This window comes from Pteropus medius, unplaced genomic scaffold, assembly GCF_902729225.1.
Source record: "Pteropus medius unplaced genomic scaffold, Ma_sr-lr_union100, whole genome shotgun sequence".
Taxonomy (NCBI): Eukaryota; Metazoa; Chordata; class Mammalia; order Chiroptera; family Pteropodidae; genus Pteropus; species Pteropus medius.
In genome coordinates this window covers 2841275-2859685 of record NW_024350923.1, presented here as the reverse complement: position 1 = coordinate 2859685, position 18411 = coordinate 2841275, and the positions used below count along the sequence as shown (strand labels likewise).

General features: G+C 57.1%; 1 protein-coding gene and 1 long non-coding RNA gene across 5 annotated transcripts; both read right to left on the bottom strand.

The window, feature by feature from the left end:
* Nucleotides 1–507: 507 nt before the first annotated feature.
* LOC120584711 (uncharacterized) lies at nt 508–4581 on the bottom strand. The gene is made up of 2 exons (XM_039840595.1): nt 3984–4581; nt 508–1334 (listed from the first exon to the last, which is right to left on the bottom strand). Exons 1-2 carry the CDS (start codon nt 4090–4092, stop codon nt 751–753), a joined length of 693 nt encoding a protein of 230 aa, XP_039696529.1. The 5' UTR covers nt 4093–4581; the 3' UTR covers nt 508–750.
* A 7215-nt stretch (nt 4582–11796) lies between these two features.
* LOC120584713 (uncharacterized) lies at nt 11797–18381 on the bottom strand. 4 transcript variants are annotated; one of them, XR_005648102.1, is made up of 4 exons: nt 17241–18381; nt 16632–16737; nt 15008–15080; nt 11797–13481 (listed from the first exon to the last, which is right to left on the bottom strand). It is a non-coding gene; the product is annotated as an uncharacterized LOC120584713 (long non-coding RNA). The 4 variants fall into 4 exon arrangements; XR_005648103.1 differs by having other exon boundaries at nt 11797–15080; nt 17241–17379; nt 17605–18381; XR_005648104.1 differs by having other exon boundaries at nt 11797–15080; nt 17241–17379; nt 17752–18381.
* Nucleotides 18382–18411: the final 30 nt, after the last annotated feature.

Sequence of the window (18411 nt, the reverse complement as noted above, 5' to 3'; positions counted from 1 at the left end):
CATTTAAGTAATTAATGCCTCGGAGTCCGGGCTCAGGATGCTTCTCGGTTTCGTGGGTCCGTTTCCGTGCGCCCAGACACAGACCTCACCGCACTCGGGACTTCCTAACCATTAATTTATAGCAACCGGGACATTCCGAGGGCCCGGCGGCCACCAGACAGGGCTTTGCCAGCTCTCCACCACCGAGGATTCATTTGTCCCTGGGTCCCGGACGCAAGCGCCTCCCACTCGGGAGAGATTCTGCTCACGGCTTGTCCCCTCCCCAGGCAGGGCCCGCAGAGGGTGTGGGTACAGAATGTTCTGGGCTTTGAGTTGTTTTCAAATCCAAATTTTTATCCCATCGGCAAACGTTTCTTAAGCGCCAACTGCCTGCCAAGGACTAGGTAGATCGCGGAGGGGGCCACGCTGTGCCGAAGCGGAAGGCACAGCCGTGTCACGTCTGCAGGTGTCCACGGCGTCGGAGGCCCGGGAGCCAGAGCATCTCAGGCCCCGGCCGGCTCCAGGCAAAGGTGGCCGCGGGCAGGGACACGGGGAGTGCAGGAGAAAGGGTGGTGGCTCGCAAGGCGCTGGGAGCAGGGTGTGCAGGGCTCACGTGCCACACCCAGGGCTAAGTTCGCAGGCCGTCTACGCAGAGAGCGTCTGGCAGGCTTTTCCTATACGATGAATTCTCTGCGAGAGGATAAACACTTTTTCTTTTTTTTCTTTCTTTCTTTTTTTTCCACAAGGCTCAGGATGAAGCTGCCCCCGATGTCACCTCCAGTCCGCTGGCAGCCGCCTCGCCTCGTCTTGAAGCTCACGCTCTGGCCTCCCGTCTCCCACGCGCTGCGAGCGACCAGGGCCCTGGACTCCCACACCGTGGAGCCCCCCGGTTTCGGTCGGTACGCAGGGTAGGGTGACGGCAATGGCGGCTCTGATTGTACAGATGGGGAAACTGAGTGCTGGATTCAGGGCTGATGCTGGGCAGGTGCGGGCCGTGCAGGACCCTGAGACGACCACCCCCTCAGAGAGGCTGTCGGTGTCCAGCCTCGGTGCTTTGAGAGAGCGTAGTCTGTGAACCCCCCCAAACCAGGGGTGCCCAGAGCTTTCAACAGGTCTCTTCGGAGTCTCAAAGGGGCTGGTCATTCCCCAAGCCCCTGGCTTCCTGCCCACAGGCTCATAGATGATTCGTGCACCCCAGGACCACCAGGTGGAACCCCACAGGAGGCCGAGATTCACTCTGACGGGGTTGCGGGGGCTTCTCGAGGGAAGGAGCACTTGAGAAGGACCGCCGTGGCCTCCTGCTCCGTGGACAGTGCTGGTGCTCAGGTGGCAGCGAGGTGCTGGTGAAGTATCTCCTGATCAAAAACGTACTCTGGTGAGTCACGTGTCCACTGCACCCCACAGACTGACAGATCCCGGGTGAGATGCCAGCCCTCCACCTCTCAGCTGGTGGTTTGGGGAGAGTCCCTTAACCTCTCTGAAACTCAGTTTCCCGTCACAAGACGGGTTGTCACAGAACCTGCCTCAGAGGCTGCTCAGAGCAGGACCTGGCAGACAGGAGGCACCCCTCAGTAATCATCACTATTGGTCATGAGGTGACAGTGCTCCCTAGAGGCCAGGTCCCATGCCCAAATCTGGGAGCCTGTTGAGGACCACCCAGGTAGTCTCGAACTTCAGGGAGCTTGGAGCACAGTGGGCTAAAACGTCAGTTAATACACGGTGCCGTGTAGCAACGAGGAGCCCTCCCCGCACCCCCCGCCCCTGGCCTCAGGGTGGGCTCCCTCCTGGGGACCTGGTCTCTGAGCAGAGCCTTGAAGGATACATGACATCGCCTGAAAGAGGAGAGGAGGAGATGGGAAGCTAAGGTCTCACTGCTCCCAACACGCACACGCAGACCCACAGCATAGACACGAGTGTACACCCCACGCGCAAACATGCACACACGGGTATGCGCACACGCGCGCCAGCCAGCGAAATTGCTTGTACACCATGCATGTCGACATGCACACGGGCACACCTGTGCGAACGAGAGAGGAACATCACCAGGCACACGAACGCACACGTGTGCGTGCACATGTATACAGACCTTATTCGTTCACACGAAATCGCAATACATGTGTGCACAGACGAGCACACATCCAGCCTATGAATACACACACGGGTACACCTGCAAACATAAACATGCAGGCATAGGCAGACGTGAACGCAGACCAAACCACATATGCAAGCACGCATGTGTACGTGTGCACACGGCCACACACAGGTGCACACATGCACAAATGTGCAAGAGCGTACACCATGCCTGCCTACAGAGACGCGCATGGACTTATGCACGTGATGCACACACCCACACGCTCACACACGCGCGCACACAGGACGTGTGCCCTGCTCTCTGCACCCATGAGCCTAAGAAGCTCAGCTAACCTGCAGGAGACCTCTGGGGTGGGCATTCTTAGGCTGCAAATAAACGGAACGAAAAAGCACAGACCTCACGAACCAGCGCCATCTTCTGGTGACAATGGGACCTGGTGGGAGGCGGCTGGCCTCCTCTCTTCTTTGGCCACTTCGGAGGTGGGCTGACACCAACTGTCACCCTCCACAGTCTAGCTGGCTGGGACCCTGGGGCAGGCGCTGGGCGCCCTTTTATTTGGGAGTGGTCGGGTGCTGTGGTCCGGAGCCACATCCCCTCCCTCTCTGCTGCCCCACGCTGGCGCCTGATGGGCTGGGGGTCACATGGGTACTGAGTCCAGCGCTGGGGTGTTAGGAAGCCTCCTCACTCCCTGGACATGACTCACCTCATCTGTGAAATGGGACCGTTATGCCGATGCTCACCTGTGCCCAGAGCCGCCGTGATGCCTGAAGCCAGGGCTACCTGGGGTCGCCACCTGGATGTTCAGCGACTAGCTGGGGCTTAGCCCAGGGCTCCCTTGCTCCTCCGCAGACCACCCAGGAGCTCGTGAGGGGTGCAGGATGTGAGGCCCCACACAGACCTCAGCACAGGGGACTGGGGCCGCACCGCTGGACACCCTGCAGCACCCCTCGGCTCCTCTGGGTATCCCCTGCCCCCATGACGCCCTGAGCTCTGAGGCAGGGGCTCTGCTCCCCATCCTTGTCCCCAGCCCCCAGCCTGCGGGGACCAGAGCTCTCAGCTATTCAGTGAACAAATGACCAAGAAGCCTGATGGTGGACGACGAGGCACAGCATCTCCCCGCCTGCCCGTTCACACGCTCACCTGGCGGAGAGGAGGAAGGACCCAGCTCCGTGACCGCTGCCCAGGTGACACCTAGTTCTGTCACTCACCAGATGGGTAACGCACGGCCTCTGTGCGTCAGTGTCCCCATCCGCAAAGTGGGGACGATAAGGGAAGGATCAGATGACATTTGCTTCGCGCGAGGTGCTCAGGCCGGTGCGTGATGTGCAGAACGTGCTCCGCCGAAGCTCGTGGTGCGTGGAGGTGGTGCGGGCCCCACACCGGGGTTTAACGCCCCCGTCCCCCGAGTCCTAAGCACATCTAACTCTGGGTTTCGCCTCCAGAGTGTGGGGAGGGGCCTCCCGGAGAGGACAAAGGAGGTGGCCGGGACTTCCGCGGCCCCACTGGGGACCTGGCGGGGACATTTCCACCCATTTCCATAATTCGCTCCAGCCAATTAATCTTTCACTGTCGAGCGAACGTGAGTCCCTGAGTCCCGTGGCGGCCGAATCCCTCCCTACGGGAACGTGACATGCTCGGGCTCCGAGGGGCTTTCTCCTGTCTGGCACGATGTCATTCCCCCCGCCCCCCTGAGTCCCCCCCCCTGGAAAGAGGTTTCAGAACAAGACGGGAAGTTTGGCAGGAGTGTGACATCTGAAATGGCCTTCCTGCAGAGAGGACGGGTCGTGACATTTGCTAATTGCCAATCGAGGGCTAATGGGGGCTTGAGACGCCTGGGAGGAAGTGTCCGTCTGCTGGTCGCACTCTGCTTTCCTGGCGGAGGGCCACATCACGCTTGGCCGTTGCGACTTACCTTCCGGGATCTGAGAAACGAGCGGGAAGTGGCGGGCCTGTGCTCTGCAGCCGTCCGTGCTGAAGACCCGCTGGGTGGCTGCGGACAAGACCCTTCTCCACCTGAGCATCTGTGAGGTGAGGGCCTTGACCTCCCTGTCCTCCACCTGCCCTGGGCCCTGATGTTTGGCTGAAGTTTCTCCCTTGTCGAAGGGTATGCAGAGCCACTTTTATGGGCCTCAGAGCCCTGCATCCAAGCTCCCCACAAGGGTCCCCAAAGAGGGCCTGCCCGTTGTGGCCGAGCCCTGTGGTCAGCCTGCCAGGGGCTCGCTGGACATAGAGCCAAGGCAGAACCTTCACACCGAAGCGCTGGGGTCAGCTGCGAACTTGGCCTTTAAAAGCACTGAATGTGTCAGTGTTTGGTGCAGAGAAGCAGGGTCAGTGCCAGGGGCCGCACCCTTCCGCTGGGAGCTCTCAAACAGGCCAGGGGTACGGCGTTTGGGGGTTACTGTGGCCCTCCACGCCCTCCATCAGCCTTCGGCCCCAAGTAAACTGCCGTATAATAGGAATGGGGGCTTGGGGGAGTCGCTATGCCAGACCCGGCCTCCTGTCCTTGCCCCCGCGCCTAGATTGTGCCCTTGGGGTGCCCGTGCAGAGATTCCAGGGCCCCTCCCCTATTTGGGAATCAGGAGGACCGGTTAGGGGCCAAACAGCCTGGCCTCCCTCCCAGCTCCGCCCGTGAAAACGTAAAGTGCGAGGACGCAGGCCACGCGGCCCAAGCAGTGCTCGGGTCCAGCTTCAAAGCTTCCGGCAACTTCCGGCAACTTCCGGCAGCCGTCGCAGGGGTGACGCTCCCAAGGCTGCAAGCGTGAACCAGGCCCCGCGGTGCAGCAGGCCCCGGGCGCGCGCTTCCGCAGAGCGTGCGTGCCGCGTCCGCGTAAGGCCGTCTGGCAGCTCAGGCGGGTCGCCCAGCCACGGTGGCCTCGGCCCTGCCCCCTCGTCCCCACCAGCAGCTCCGAACAAACACGGTTTGAGTAAAAAGAGCTCATCTCCCTGTGCGACGATTTTCCTGATTCAGCGCCCTTGCACCCAGACCGCGGTCCCTAAGCCCTCCCCCAAACAGAACGTCCCTTGAGCGAATTGGACACACCGCAGATCTGGGGGTGCGCTTGGGCGGAGTGACCCTAGCACCGCTCTCACCCCGACAGGCACTGGCCATGCCTGGCCTAGCTCCGAGGGGACTGGGAACCCCCCCTTCCCGCCACCTGTGTCGTCCCCACCTCCCCAGCCCTGGCAGCCCCTCTCCAGCCAGCTGGGGTCCTCAGGAGGGCGCGTGCCTAATTGCCCAGGACAAGCGGTTCCAGCTCATTATGCAGACTAATGAGAGAGAGGACCCCACAGGGCAGAGGGCTTTGTATCCCCGCTGACTTCCTGAAGACTGTGTGCGAATTAGCCAAATGACGGCCATGCCGATAACAGACACATCGAGCCCCGACTGTGCGCCAGGCTCAGGCTCTGTGCGGGCGCTTCGGCCCACAGAACCCGCTGGAATATCCGCCACCGCCAAGGAAGCAGGCTCTGTCGTCACCCGCATTTGACACAGACTGAGGCTCTGAGGGCTTCGGGTCCTTCCGAGGTTATTTACGATGGCCGGTGCATCTCCTGTTGGTTGAAACTCTGATAGCGAAGGCCAGAGTGTTGGCCCCCACCGTGCCCTGCAGTCCCGCACCCCTGCCTGGGCCCGGGGTGCGGAGGGGGCCTGCCCTGACGAATAGCACTGGCTCCTTGGCACAGAGTGTAGCTCGCTTCCCCAGAAGTCAAGCCGATGACACGTCGAAAGGAACCACACCATAGCGGCTCGGCGATGGTCCTGTCTGGTACGGCAGCGAACCCCCAGCCAGCATGTGTCGCCATGTTGCTGCAGGCCTCACTCCAGGCAGGGCTCGGGGAGCCTTTCCGGCCTGCGAAGGTGAAGCCTCCCGCCGAGGTCAATGACTCGATGTGGGTCACGGTGTCCCTGCCCGGCAGGACACTGCCAGCCTTTATCTCGGGCACGCCATGCTTTGGGCAACCAACCCAGATCTGCAGCCATAAACGGTGGCCTTTGTGCATCCAGAACTGCTGTCTCGTGGGTCCTGAGCACTGACTTGTTTTGTTGTTTCCTGGGAATATTGTCAGCTCGTGCTGCTGCCCTGGGGTCACTGACTTCCTCTCTGACCCTCTGTTGGAATAGAATGGAAACAGAAAGTGACGTCACGTCACGTGAACACTGGGGTAACTTTTAGGCAATGCTTTGGCCACCGACATCAAGCTTCTGCCAGTGACAATCCTGCCACAGCTGGCAAGTGGCGCTCAGCCCTCTAGAGTGTGGCTGTGTGAGCTGACCGGGGCCTGGCCAGGGGCAGCGTCAAGGCCCGCAGCCCGGGACCCACTGACGAGGACAGGGACACCGTCGGCACCGTGCCTTCCCCAGCGGTGCCGGCCCTGGGCCTGGGGACCCCAACAGGACTCCTGCAGGAGTTCCAGGCGTGACCGCTTGACGTTTCATGCAAGATGGGGTGTGACCCCCTCACCCACATTCCAAAGACGATCCCTGGCTCCCTCCCGGTCCTTGGCTTGGATGCTGAGCCCGCTACGCACTCCCCGGGCCTCAGCTTCACATTTATGAAGCGGGGCTCACGGGGAGCCCACCTACACACTGGTCAGAGGGTGCACTGAGGGTCCCTGGCACAGGGTAAGTGCCCCGCGAGACGTGGATCATGACTAGTACTGTCGTCGTCGTTAGTCCCAGGGACACAGGTGTCCATCGGGGGCCTGGCAGGGGCAGACGGCCCACCCTGAGGGGGACTGAAGGAGAAAGATGATAAAACACCTGGTTACTGTCCCCACCGGGAGGGGCCGTCACGGAACCCAGCGAGAGGGGCTGTGGACTGGTGCCGACGGGAGCTGTGTCCCCAGGGCCCGGCAGGAAGCTACCAGCCCCTCTCTCCTTCCATGCTCTGATCTGGCGCTGGCTCCTTCCACTGACTAAACCCGGCTGGAACCAGGGGCTGGGAAGCTGGTGACGAGTCGGCCTCCTGGAACAGAGCTGGCTGGAACCGAGGTGGGAGAGGCAGCAGCGACGCCAGCACAGCTGTGGAGGCACAGGGACCCCCCTGCGCCTACCCCTCTGGCATATACCCCAGCCTCTGCAGCCAAGGAGGACACTGGGCCTGGGTCTGGGGAGGTCCCAGGGCTGGGCCTCTCCTCCCACAGGCAGGGCAGGGTCCTTGCCCCGGGCACGTGCAGACAGGCTGGGTCATCGGCCTTGGGAGGGAGGCCAGGACTCCGGTGCAGGTTGATAGCCTCTCCTTGACCTTCTGAAGCAGGGCTCTGTGTGCGCTGAGTCAGCGCCTCCGGGAGCTGGAATGTGACAGTCAGCAAGTGGCAGGAGCTGCAACCTGGTCACGGCAGCCAGGCAGCCTCTGGGCCAGTCCCCGAAGAAGACAGCCCGGAGCAAAGTGGCGCACCCCATCTTCCGGGGGCTGGAGGGCTGACCGCCTCTCAGCCGGACGTCCGTCCTCAGAGCCGGACAGCAATTGGAGGTCACATTCCCAGCTGTCCCCTCTGTCACCTCCAGTGGGAAGAGCCACCCAGGAACTGTTTTTGCAGGATGGGGATCTGTCCTTGATCGTTATGCTGGTGGCCGGGGGTTTTCGGGCCCTCAGCAGGGTGCAGATTGAATTTTTTGAAAATTGCAGAACAATTCTCCCAAGATGGCAGTCATTTCAGAGACGCACGGATCAGTCTTAGAGATGGAGCTTGTGACAACCGCCCCAACTGGGGGCTTTTGGCCTGGTTCGGGTCCCACTCCCGCGGGCCCTGGTCCTCCCCTTTCTAGGATCGGGGGTCTTTTCGAGAATCTGATGAAAGCTACAAAACCTCTACTCAACATAGGGAGGTAGGCTTGTGTAGAGGCACCATGTTTTGTCTATAATGTCAAGGGTCGCAGATCCCGGGTTCTCAGTTTGCCCCCCGGGTGAGGGAGGGGGCCCACAGGGGCCTCACGGGGTCTGTCTGTCAGAGCGGGACACTGGATGGTTTCCTTCACCCTCGCCGCCCACCGCCCCCACCCAACAAGGCTCACTTACTGCGATGGCTCATTTTGCGTGTCAGCTCAGCCAGGCTTCCGTGCCGGATTGTGCGGTCCAGGTGTTGCCATGAAGGTGTTCTGCAGGTGAGGTTGACAGCTGCAATCCGCTGGCTTTAAGTAAAGGAGACGAACCTGAAGCATGAGAGCGAGCCTCGCCCCGTGAGTTGGCGGCCTCGGGAGCATGGCGTGAGGTTTGCCGGAGAAGCAGGAAGTCGCCTCCAGACCCCACCCGGGTCTCCGGCCGGCCGGCTCGCCTCGCAGATTCCGGAGGTGCCAGCCCCCACATGGCACGAGCCAGTGTCTTAAAATGAATCTTTCTCTGCGTGAGTGCCAGACGCGAAGCTCCGTGAACGAATAACACAGACCCAGTCCCTGCCCCATGAAGCGTGCCATCCGATGGTGGGGTCTAGGGAACATCTTGCTGTTGGAGTCCCTGTACCTGCCCAGGTCCAAATGATGCGTATTCTGTTTGTTTGTTTGTTTTTGCGTGGAACCTTGTATAAACATAAAGTACATCAAGTTGGTTGATAGTGTTGTGCCAGTCTTGTGCATCTGTCTGTTCTGATGCTAATTTAGCCAGTTGGCTTCGTTACAATCAGTGTAAGCATGGTATATCTTTTTTCATTCATTTACTTTTAACCTATCTATACCCTTCCGTTTAAAGTGAGTTTCTTGTATGCAGCGTACCGCTGGGTTTGCGTTTTTCACTCACACTGACACCCTCCGCCATTTAACTGGGGTCCCCAGACCCTCTATATTTATGTGCTCCCTGACACGGTTAGGCTGACACCTGCCATCTCGCTCTTGTTTTCTGTCGGTCCCATCTGTTCTTTACTCCGTTTTTCCTCTTTTCTGCTACATATTTTTTTTTATTAATGGAGTGCTTTTTATGATCTGTTTCTATCTACTTTGTCGCCTTAGTAGCTATAACTCCTTGTTTTGTTATTGTAGTGGTTGATTTCTATCTTATTGTATATATCTTAAACTTATCACGATCTACTTTCAAGTTACGTTCTATGGCTCCATTAGTACAAGAATTTTCCAATTGTATATTTCTATTTTAATTCTCCCCTTTTTGCCCCTGTTTTCGTATATCCGATAGTACGTATGTTATAACCCCACATTACGTTGTTATTATTTTTGCTTATATAATTATCTTTTAAAGGCATTTAAATACTAAGAAACAAGTCATATATTTCTCACATAGTTATGATTTCTGATGCTCATCATTCCTTCCGGTAGATTCAGAAATCTATCAGGCATCACTTCCTTTCTGCCCAAAGAACTTTCTTTAACGTTTATTGGAGGGCGAGTCTGCTGGTGATGAATTCTGTCAGCTTTTATGTATCTGAGAAAGTCTTTATTTCGCGTTTATTTTTGAAAAATATTTTCACGTGGTCGAGAACTCCAGGTTGACAGATTTTTTTCTTTCCGTGCTATGAAGATGCTGCTGCAATGCCTTCTCACTCCAATTATATCTGAGAAGAAATCCGTCATTTTTTGTCTTTGGTTCTCTGTGCATATCTTTTTTCTCTGTCGATTTTAAAATAGTCTCCTTATCACTAGTTTTGAGAATTTCGTTAGGATGTGCTTTGGTATAATTCTCTTTATGTCTCTTATACTTGGGTTCATGCAGCTTCTTGGATCGGTGGGTTTATATTTTTTATCAATTTAGGAAAACGTTTGGTCATCGCTTTTTGGAAATTTTCCCCATTACTCTCCTTCTTTCTTTGTTTCTGGGGACTCCAATTAGATGTTTATCTGATTCTCTTTCATTTTCGATAGTGTCTATCGTGATGTCTTCGAGTTCACTAATCTTTTCTTCTGCAGTGTCTAATCTATTAATTCCACCTAAGTGCATTACTCATCTCAGACACCGTCATTTTCACCTCTGGACGTCTGATTTGGGTGTTTGGGGGAGGCAGCCTCCAGAATGGCCCTCAACGATCCCGCCGCTGAGTATTCACACCCTGTATAAACTCTTCCCTTTGACTAGTGACTTCTTCTAGTGAATAAAACATGGCAAAGTGGTGAGCGGTCACTTTCAAGATCAGGTTTCAAAAAGACGGTAACTTCTGTCTCGTTTGTCCTTTCTGGCATTCTCTCTCCTGGGGAAAACATATTACGAGCCATATTGTGAGCTGCTCCATGGGGGCACCCTTCAGCAAGAAGCCAAGGAACTGATGATGTCTCGGGCCAATGGTCACTGAGGACCTGAGGGCTGCCAACGGCTACGTGGGGGCTCTTGGAACCCGCGTTCCTCAGGCAGCCCTGAGATGGCTGCAGCCCCAGCTGACACCCTGCCTGCAGCCTGGTCAGTGACCCTGAGTCAGACGCCCCCGCTAAGCCACGTCCAGATTCTTGCCCCATAAAAACCGTAATAGCAAACATTTAAGCCACTAAAGTTTGGGTTAACTCGTTACATGGCAATTGATAACCAACACAGTCATTGCTCTGACTTCTGGGTCTCTATGTGACATGTTTAATCTTTCCTAGAGCGTTTCAAACATGTGAAACACAGTCACGGGAACTATTTTCACGACCTTATCTGCTGACTCTAACATTTGTGATCATTCTGGGTCAGTTTCATTTTGTTGGGTTCTTCCTGTCGTTATGTGTCACACTGTCCTTCTTTGCACGGCTGGCAAGTCAGGGTCGGATATCTGGCATTGTGACTTCTATGTTGCTAGATGCCGGACATTTTTTTTATTTCTATAAATATTCTTTGATTTGGGGTCTAGTTAAGTCACTTGTGTTTAGTTATGTTTGGTCGTTTTGGGTCTTGCTTTAAATATTTTTAGACGAGACCAAAGCAATGTTTTTAATCTAGGGCTGATTCGACTCACTGAGGGAGCCAGGTCTTTCTAGACACTCAATCCCAGACTTTCTAAATTATGAGGTGTCCCAGTCTGGGGAAAGCAGGATTGTTTCTCACACGTCTTTTCGGGTCGTTCTTTCCTTGGCCCTGTGGAATTTCTTCACACACACGGCAGTGAGTTCTTGGCTGAATACTCATGGTTGATTCCTTCTCCTAGAACTCCGACCTTCGTCCCAGCTCGGGGAGACTCTGCTCTCCACCGAGTCCGGGAAGCTCTCGAGGCTGCAGGCCCAGGAAGCTACGGGGCTCACCGTCTCTAGGAATCACTGTCCTCTGTCGCATGATGATCAGTGTCTTGAGAGCCGTGGTCTCTATGTTTTGTCTGGGTTCCAGAAGGAGCATAAATCCGCCCCCTCCTACTCCACCGTAGCCAACGGCAGGAGGCAACCTGGGTATTTTTAATGGACGCAAATGAGATTTTGTCATAGATTTTATTTAGTTCATCGCTTTTAATAGAGTGCTATTTCTTAAAATAAACTCTTTGTTTGGGAATAATTTTAAGAGTTGCTGAAAACGTGGCTAAGATGGTACGGAGAGCTCCCATAGGCCCTTTGCTCAGTTTACCCCAGATGCCAACATCTTACATAACCCCGTAAACGTTTACGGAACTAAGAGATCAGCACAGTACAGTGCTAAAGCTAAACGCCAGCTCTGTTCGCGAGCATCGTTTTTAAGATCCTCCATGTCACGGGGTGCACCTGCCAGGTTTCACCTGTTTGCTGCCACCGCCTCGCTCTGGTTTCAGACCTGCCAGATCAGACATACTCTTGCCTCCTAACCCAGGGCAGAGCCTGGGGAGGTGGTCTAGAGCTCTCCCCTGCTATACCCACTTTCCACTGCTTTTTCTGAAAGGTGTTAGTGACCCCATTAGGCCAGGACAGCCTGGACCTGTGGAGTCCACGAGGGTGACCTGTGGGGTCCATGAGGGTGGCCTCTCGTCCACCTGTGGCTGTGGAGCATGGAACTGTGGCGAGCCACACTGGGATGTGGAGTGAGTGTCAGATACACCCCAGATCTTAAGGACTTAGAGTGAACATGAGAACGTAAAATATCTCGCCAATAGTGTTTTAATGTTGATTATATGTCGAAATCATAACATGTCGCATATACTGGATTAAGTAGACTATATCATTAAAATTAACTTTACTCGTTTTATTGTACTTTGTTCTTTAAATGCGGCTAATAGAAATTTTAATACTGCCTGTGGCTCCCGATTGGATAGCAAACCAATTATTCAGATACGCTCTGGGAAAGGAAAGGAGAGACATGCCTTGCCATCCTGCCCGGGTCCCGGCCACCAACACACCCCGCACGTCCCCCAGCCAGGCGGCAATAACCACGGGAACACCAAGATGGCCGTGCAGAGCCGGATCGGAGTCGGGCCGGCCTCCCGAGGAGGCTGTGAGAGTAGAAAGTGAGCTCCCGGGCGGCTCTTAGGGATCAGTGTCCTGCGGGGCAAGCCCCTGGCCAGTGCTGGGGTGCCCGGAAACCCCTGCTGAGTCACAGAGGGGGGACATTCCTGGGCCAAACTACAAGGAAATTCCTTCCCTTGGCTGGCTTCCCAGTGGATGATCTGGCTAATAAATAACCTGCCAGTCCCATCCCCAGAGAGCTGGGACCTGGGCCACCACACGTGCTGCCCGCGTTACCTCCGGTGACAGAGGAAGAGGGTGGGGAGTTATTACAATGGATTTTAAATACTGACTACTTCGGAAGAGAACCAAATAAAAAGTAGCATGTATATCCTTAGCCGGAATTAACCACTTTTAACCTCTTAGCTGACTTCTGGTCTTTTAAAAACTGTATTTTCTTTCTTTTTTAAAAAAGATGTTAATTAAAATACAGCCAACATACAATATGATATTAGGTGTACGTTATAGTCAATCGACATTTGTGTACCTGAAGAAGTGATCACCGTGATAAGTCCGACGTGATGAGACAGTGTACGAAAATGTATTACCTTTCCATAAATCATAAAACGACAGCTGTCCACCTCTGCGGGGCCCCTGGGGAAAGCCGAGCCTTCCGCCCTGCTGTTCCCTCAGCCGCCTCTAGGGGAGCCCTTGAGACCCGTACCCAGGTGACTTCAAGGAGCCTCTGTGAATCAGGTAAGGGGGTGAGCGGCCCCCTTTCTTTCCTTTAGAGGAGCCCACGGGTGGGGCTGGTGGTTGGGACGTGCGGGGTCAGTGCTTGAGCACGTCCCAAACGCACGGGACCCGGGGGCAATCCCGGGTGCCCCTCACGCCGGCCGGGGTCCTCGGGCAAGCCACGTTTCCTCTCTGGCCCAATCTCCTCTCTTCAGAACGAGGGCAGTTGACTCCCGCCTCACGGGATGTTGGGAGAAGGACTCGGCCTCTGTCCTGCGTGCCAGGGGCCCAGGCCGTGGCCACCGTGGCTGCCCCGGGGTCGTGGCCGACGTCTTGTCTGCCTCGGGCGACCCAGTCACACAAAGGCCCAGTGGGATGCTGCCAACCTGATCATTTCAGTTTCTCTTACCTGGTCCACTTCCCCTTCGGAAAAAAAACGTAAAGAGAAAGAAATGGTTGGGGCAGAGCCACTCACAAGTGGTTCAAGGGCACCCTGGGGTGCTGCCAGCCACAGATGTCACCTCGCCCGCACTTCATCAAACCGCTAGGGATGAAATCAGCTGCGTAATGGGAGCCTCGGGGTTCCAACGCACACTAGTTTGAGAACCATCTCCCAGGCTGTGAGACATGGCAAGCTGTGGGTGGTGAACCTGGCTCAGGCAGGACCGTGACCCTCACCCAGGGCGGCCTGGCAAGTGCTGACCCACAGTCATCTCCAACCCAAGGCTGAGGTCCTGCGAGACAGCCACGCAGGGTGCCGCCCTCAGCGACGCCCACATCGCTGACCTCTGTGGGCGTCCCTTGCCCCATCTTCGACCTGAGGTCGGCCTGATCAGCATTTAGGAGTGCGCCCCTCCCGTCCTCCGATTTTCCCCCGGGGGACCATCCTCGTGGATGTTACCCTGGCCCCTCCGTGTCCTCCGCCTGACCACGTGCGCTGCGCCCAGGCTCGCTGCGGGCCAGTGGTGCATTCCTGACCTTGGGGTCAGCGGGGTGCCGTCTCCTGGGGGGCTTTTGTGGAAACATAGTGGGGACTCATTCTCTTTCCCCAGGACTCGGAGGTGGGAGAGGCCAGCCTAGAGTTGCTGGAGGCTTCACGCGGGGTGACCGGGGCGGGGGAGACCGCTTCAGAGTGACGGCAGAGACACTCGTTTGAGCTGCAGGACCCAGATGTCCTTAACGCCACTTTGAGGGGTTCCTTCACTCGCAACCAAGACCGAAAACCAAACAAAAACCCCCAAACACAGTGCCTAGTGGGGTCTGAGCCCTGCGCCTGGAGAAGTTACCACGAATGTCACCACTTTCAAGCAGCCTCTTCCCCAGCCCAGCCCCCATCCGGAGCTCTCCTGCTGTTGGCCCCACCATGCCCCTCGTCCCTGGGGAGGGGCCAGCCCAGACAGCCCCACTCTGTCCTCCTATCTGTCACAAGCCCAGCCCGGCATCAGCCCCACCCCGGGTCTGGTGCTAGACTGCACTTAGGGGCCAGAATTTAGGGGCCAGACGCTATTGTCAGCTTGTCTGGCCCCGAAGGTCCGCCTTATCTCCAGCCAGCGCTCACTGCCAGTCACTGGTTTATGCTTTTACGAGCACAGTTGGCTTCTTCTGGGGCGGCGAGACCGAGGCGCCTGGTGCTGAGGGCGGCCAGAATCTCTTCCTTGTAAAGGCTGGGCCCCGTGCCAGCCCTGGCTCAGCATCTGTGTGGGCCCTGAAGGGGGCCTGGCTGGCAGGGCAGAGGCCACGAAGGGCAAGGACGACCCGGGGCCACCAGCCCTGAAGTGGGAGCAGAGCTGGGGGAGGTGACAGGAAGAGGAGCTTCTGAGAGGAAGACCAGGTCCCTCCTGCCTCTTCTCATGTCCCCTCTGACCTGCTGCCCCTCACAGCACACCAGCCTAGTCTCCCTCGTCCGGGGCCTGGGCCCTCCACGGTCCTGTCAGCCCCAATTTCCTCACCTATAAGAGGAGCGTAGAGCCCCCGCTAGCAGGGGGCTGTGGGGAACCACAGGAGTCGGCCGCGTCCAGGCTCCTGTAAACCAGCCAGAGTGGTCTCACCCAAGTGGTGTCCTCCATAGGAGGTCTTAGGAGCCCTCCCCTTCTCCACACCCTCCCCCGCCGGAGGATGCTCAGGGCCGGGCTGCACCCCGGGGCTGGGGGGAGGTTCTAACTCCAGGTCCCTGGAATCCTGCATTCAACACGTATTTGTGGAGCATCTCCTATATGGCATGCAGGGATGCTGGGGACACAGCAGAGACAGGAACAGCCCCCACGGTCCGGGGGGAGTAAACAGACGCACACACGATGAGTAAGCAGAATGCATGGTCCGTTGTGTGGTGATGAGAGCCAGACAGGAAACTTCTGGAAGGGAGGGCACAGGCACGTCTGGGGTGCACAGGAAGCCTCGTTTTCAATCGTGTGGCCAAGGAAGGCTTCGTCAGGCAGGTGACATCTGAGTCAAGTCCCAGAGGAGATGAGGAAGAGAGATATGGAGATGCCAGGAAGGAGGTCCCGACGGAGGTCACGGCCTGTGCCAAGGCCCTGGGGCAGGAGCCTGGTGTGTGCAGAGAACGGCCAGAGGGCTGGAGGCGAGGGACCAGGGAGGTCGGGACCAGGGAGGTCGGGACCAGGGAGGCAAAGGGCCAGCTATGGACTTGGCTTTCACTCCTGCTGGGATGGGACCTGGGGCATTTTGAGGCTTTTTGAAAGACTCACTGGCTGCTGAGGGGCCAGCAGACTGGAGAGCAGGTAGGGGACATCTGCGTCGTCCAGGCGAGGATGGGACTGGCGGGAGCAGAGGAGGTGGCGGGAGGGGCGCACGCTGGTTGCCATGGAGCCAGGAGCGGGTTTGCGGCGGGCCGCGCATGGCAGGGGTGAGACCCGGAGGCAAGCACGGTGCGAGGGCCCCCACTGGGGACCAGCACTGTCCTAAGCATGTCACATGCCCTTGACCCATGGGGTCCTTCCTCCCAAGGAGGCGCAAGGATTTCACTTTCAGGATGGGGAAACTGAGGCACGGAGTGACTACAGAGCCCGTGCTCAGCCAGCGCTACTAGTCCACACAGAACCCCCCGTTTCCCCGCATGGACAACCCCCCCCCACCAGGGTGACCGTGTGTGTCAGGCCCCAGAAACGCCCCGTACGGGGTCCCGCGGCAGCCACAGGCGGGAGTTCATGACGGCGGCCATGGGCTCAGAACGCTCACCGACTCCGACTTCGAAGTTCGTGTCATTGCCGTGTCGTGAAACAGTATTTTCCCTTCGGTTTGCTCATGCATTTAAAAATGCGAAGGCTGTTCTCGCGAGTGGGCCAGACAAAAACCAGCAGTGGTGGATCTCGGCCAACGGCCAGTTTGCCAACCCCGACGGAGGTCATCGCCCAAGCTGGGACATTGTGTGCCGGGAAGAGCCTGGTGTTCATTCAGGACACCAGCGGGACTCCAGCCGGACATTCTGAGGTACCTGAGGCCGGGCCGGGGTCTCTGCCCCTTTGGCTGCCCTTCTCCTGGCCCCCACATTGCTTCACGCCTGACAGGGACCTCCCAGGGGCGTTAGTTCCCTTCAAACCGTTGTGGATCACTTACCTTGCCCCAGGTACGACGCCACATGTCTCACAGGCGTTTCTTCATTTCATCTCCATCCCTCTCTGTGGCCGGCACGTGTGGCACAAGGGTGGTCGGCAGGCCACGTCTGCAAGGGACAGGGTGAATGAGAAGAAGAGAAACGAGAACAGAAAGTATTTTAAAAAGCATTTTTTAAAATACACACGACACACGCAGAGACACAAACGACCCGGAACGGAGTTTACCGCACAGCCTTATTTTCACCTTGGACGCGCACGAGGGGTCGTAGTGGGTGCGTCCTTCCCGTTCCCACGAGTCACAGCCATGCGCCATTAACGATGGGGACACATTCTGAGAAACGCGGCGTTAGGCAATCTCGTCGCACAAACATCACAGAGAACACACACGCAGAGCGAACACACACAGTGCACACACACGAAGTGCACACAGAGCACACACAGAGTGAGTGCACACACAAAGCACACACAGAGCACACTTACACAGAGAGCACACACACGCAGAGTACACACACACAGAGCAACACACGGAAAGCACACGCACACAGAGCGCACACACAGTGCACACACACACAGTGCGCACGCACAGTACACACACAGTGCTCACGCTCACCTGGGTGGTCTAGCCTGCCCCATACCTCAGCTGCATGGGATCGCCTGGTGCCCTGGGCTCCCGGCCTACATGGCCTGTCACCGCACTGAGTACTGTGACCAGCCGTAACAGTAGTAAGTATTTGTGTGTCTAAACATATCTAAACATAGAAAAGGTATAGCAAAAAAACAGTGTCGAAGATACATAACGGTGCATCTGTCCATGTCACCACCCCTAGAACAAACACGACTTCATTTGACATAAGGCTCTTGCCAGATGTGACTAAGGTAAGTAAGGACCTTGAGAAGAAGTCATGCTGGGTTAGGACGGCCCTGAATCCAATGATGAGTGTCCTTATATGAGGCAGAAAATGAGAAATACACACAGACACGGAGAAGTCCGTGCGAAGACGGATGTAGGAGATGAAGGGTTTTGGTCACCAGCCCAGGAGCGCCCGGAGCCCCCAGGAGCCAGAGGAAGCAGGAAGGACCCTCCCCTGGAGCCCCCAGAGGTCTCACGGCCCTGCTGACACCTTGATCTTGGACTCCGGTCTCCAGAATTGTTGAGAAGATAATCTGCCTGGAATGTGGTCACTTGTCGCGGCTGCCCCAGGGGTGGTGCACCATAATCTCCTTCGGGTCCCGGGCCAGGTGGGTGTGTTTCACAGGTGGGGAAACCGAAGTCTACAGAACAGATGTTGCAGGGGCCTCAGGGGAGACACAGTGGGGCTGACCACACCCCCCCATGGCGCTTGCACAGAGCGCTCGGGCAGGAAGGCTGTCCGCCGTCGCCCGGCAGGGCGCTCAATGTGGCGTGACGAGGCCAGCGGGACCATCCATCTGTCCTCCTGTTCCCACACCCGCGCCCCTCAGAGGAGCTTCAAGTCACAATAGCCGTGTCCAGTGATGCAGACGAAGCACATGTCCCTCACCCGCGCCGGAGTGCGGAGCGAGAGGACGCAGGTCCCGGGAGACTGGATGTCGCCACCCCCTGGACAGCGCTGAAGAGGCCGGTGGGACAGAGATCACATGCCGAGAAGCAGGGGAGCCAGGAGACCCCGGTTTCTCTCCTTTCTGTCCCAGCAGCGTGACGAGGGCCCCAGGAGCTAAGGCCGCTGAATGAAGGGGAAAGAGGCCAAGTGGGTGAGGAAGACAGAGGCACAGGGGTGAGCGTGCACAGGGGTGCGAGGCGG

What these genes read in the sequence shown, in the direction of transcription:
- LOC120584711 (XM_039840595.1), bottom strand. Translation starts at nt 4,092, where the DNA reads ATGCTCAGGTGGAGAAGGGTCTTGTCCGCAGCCACCCAGCGGGTCTTC. An exon ending in CGTTTCTCAGATCCCGGAAG is followed by an intron (nt 1,335 to 3,983) that starts GTAAGTCGCAAC and finishes GTTTTTGATCAG; the next exon opens with GAGATACTTCACCAGCACCT.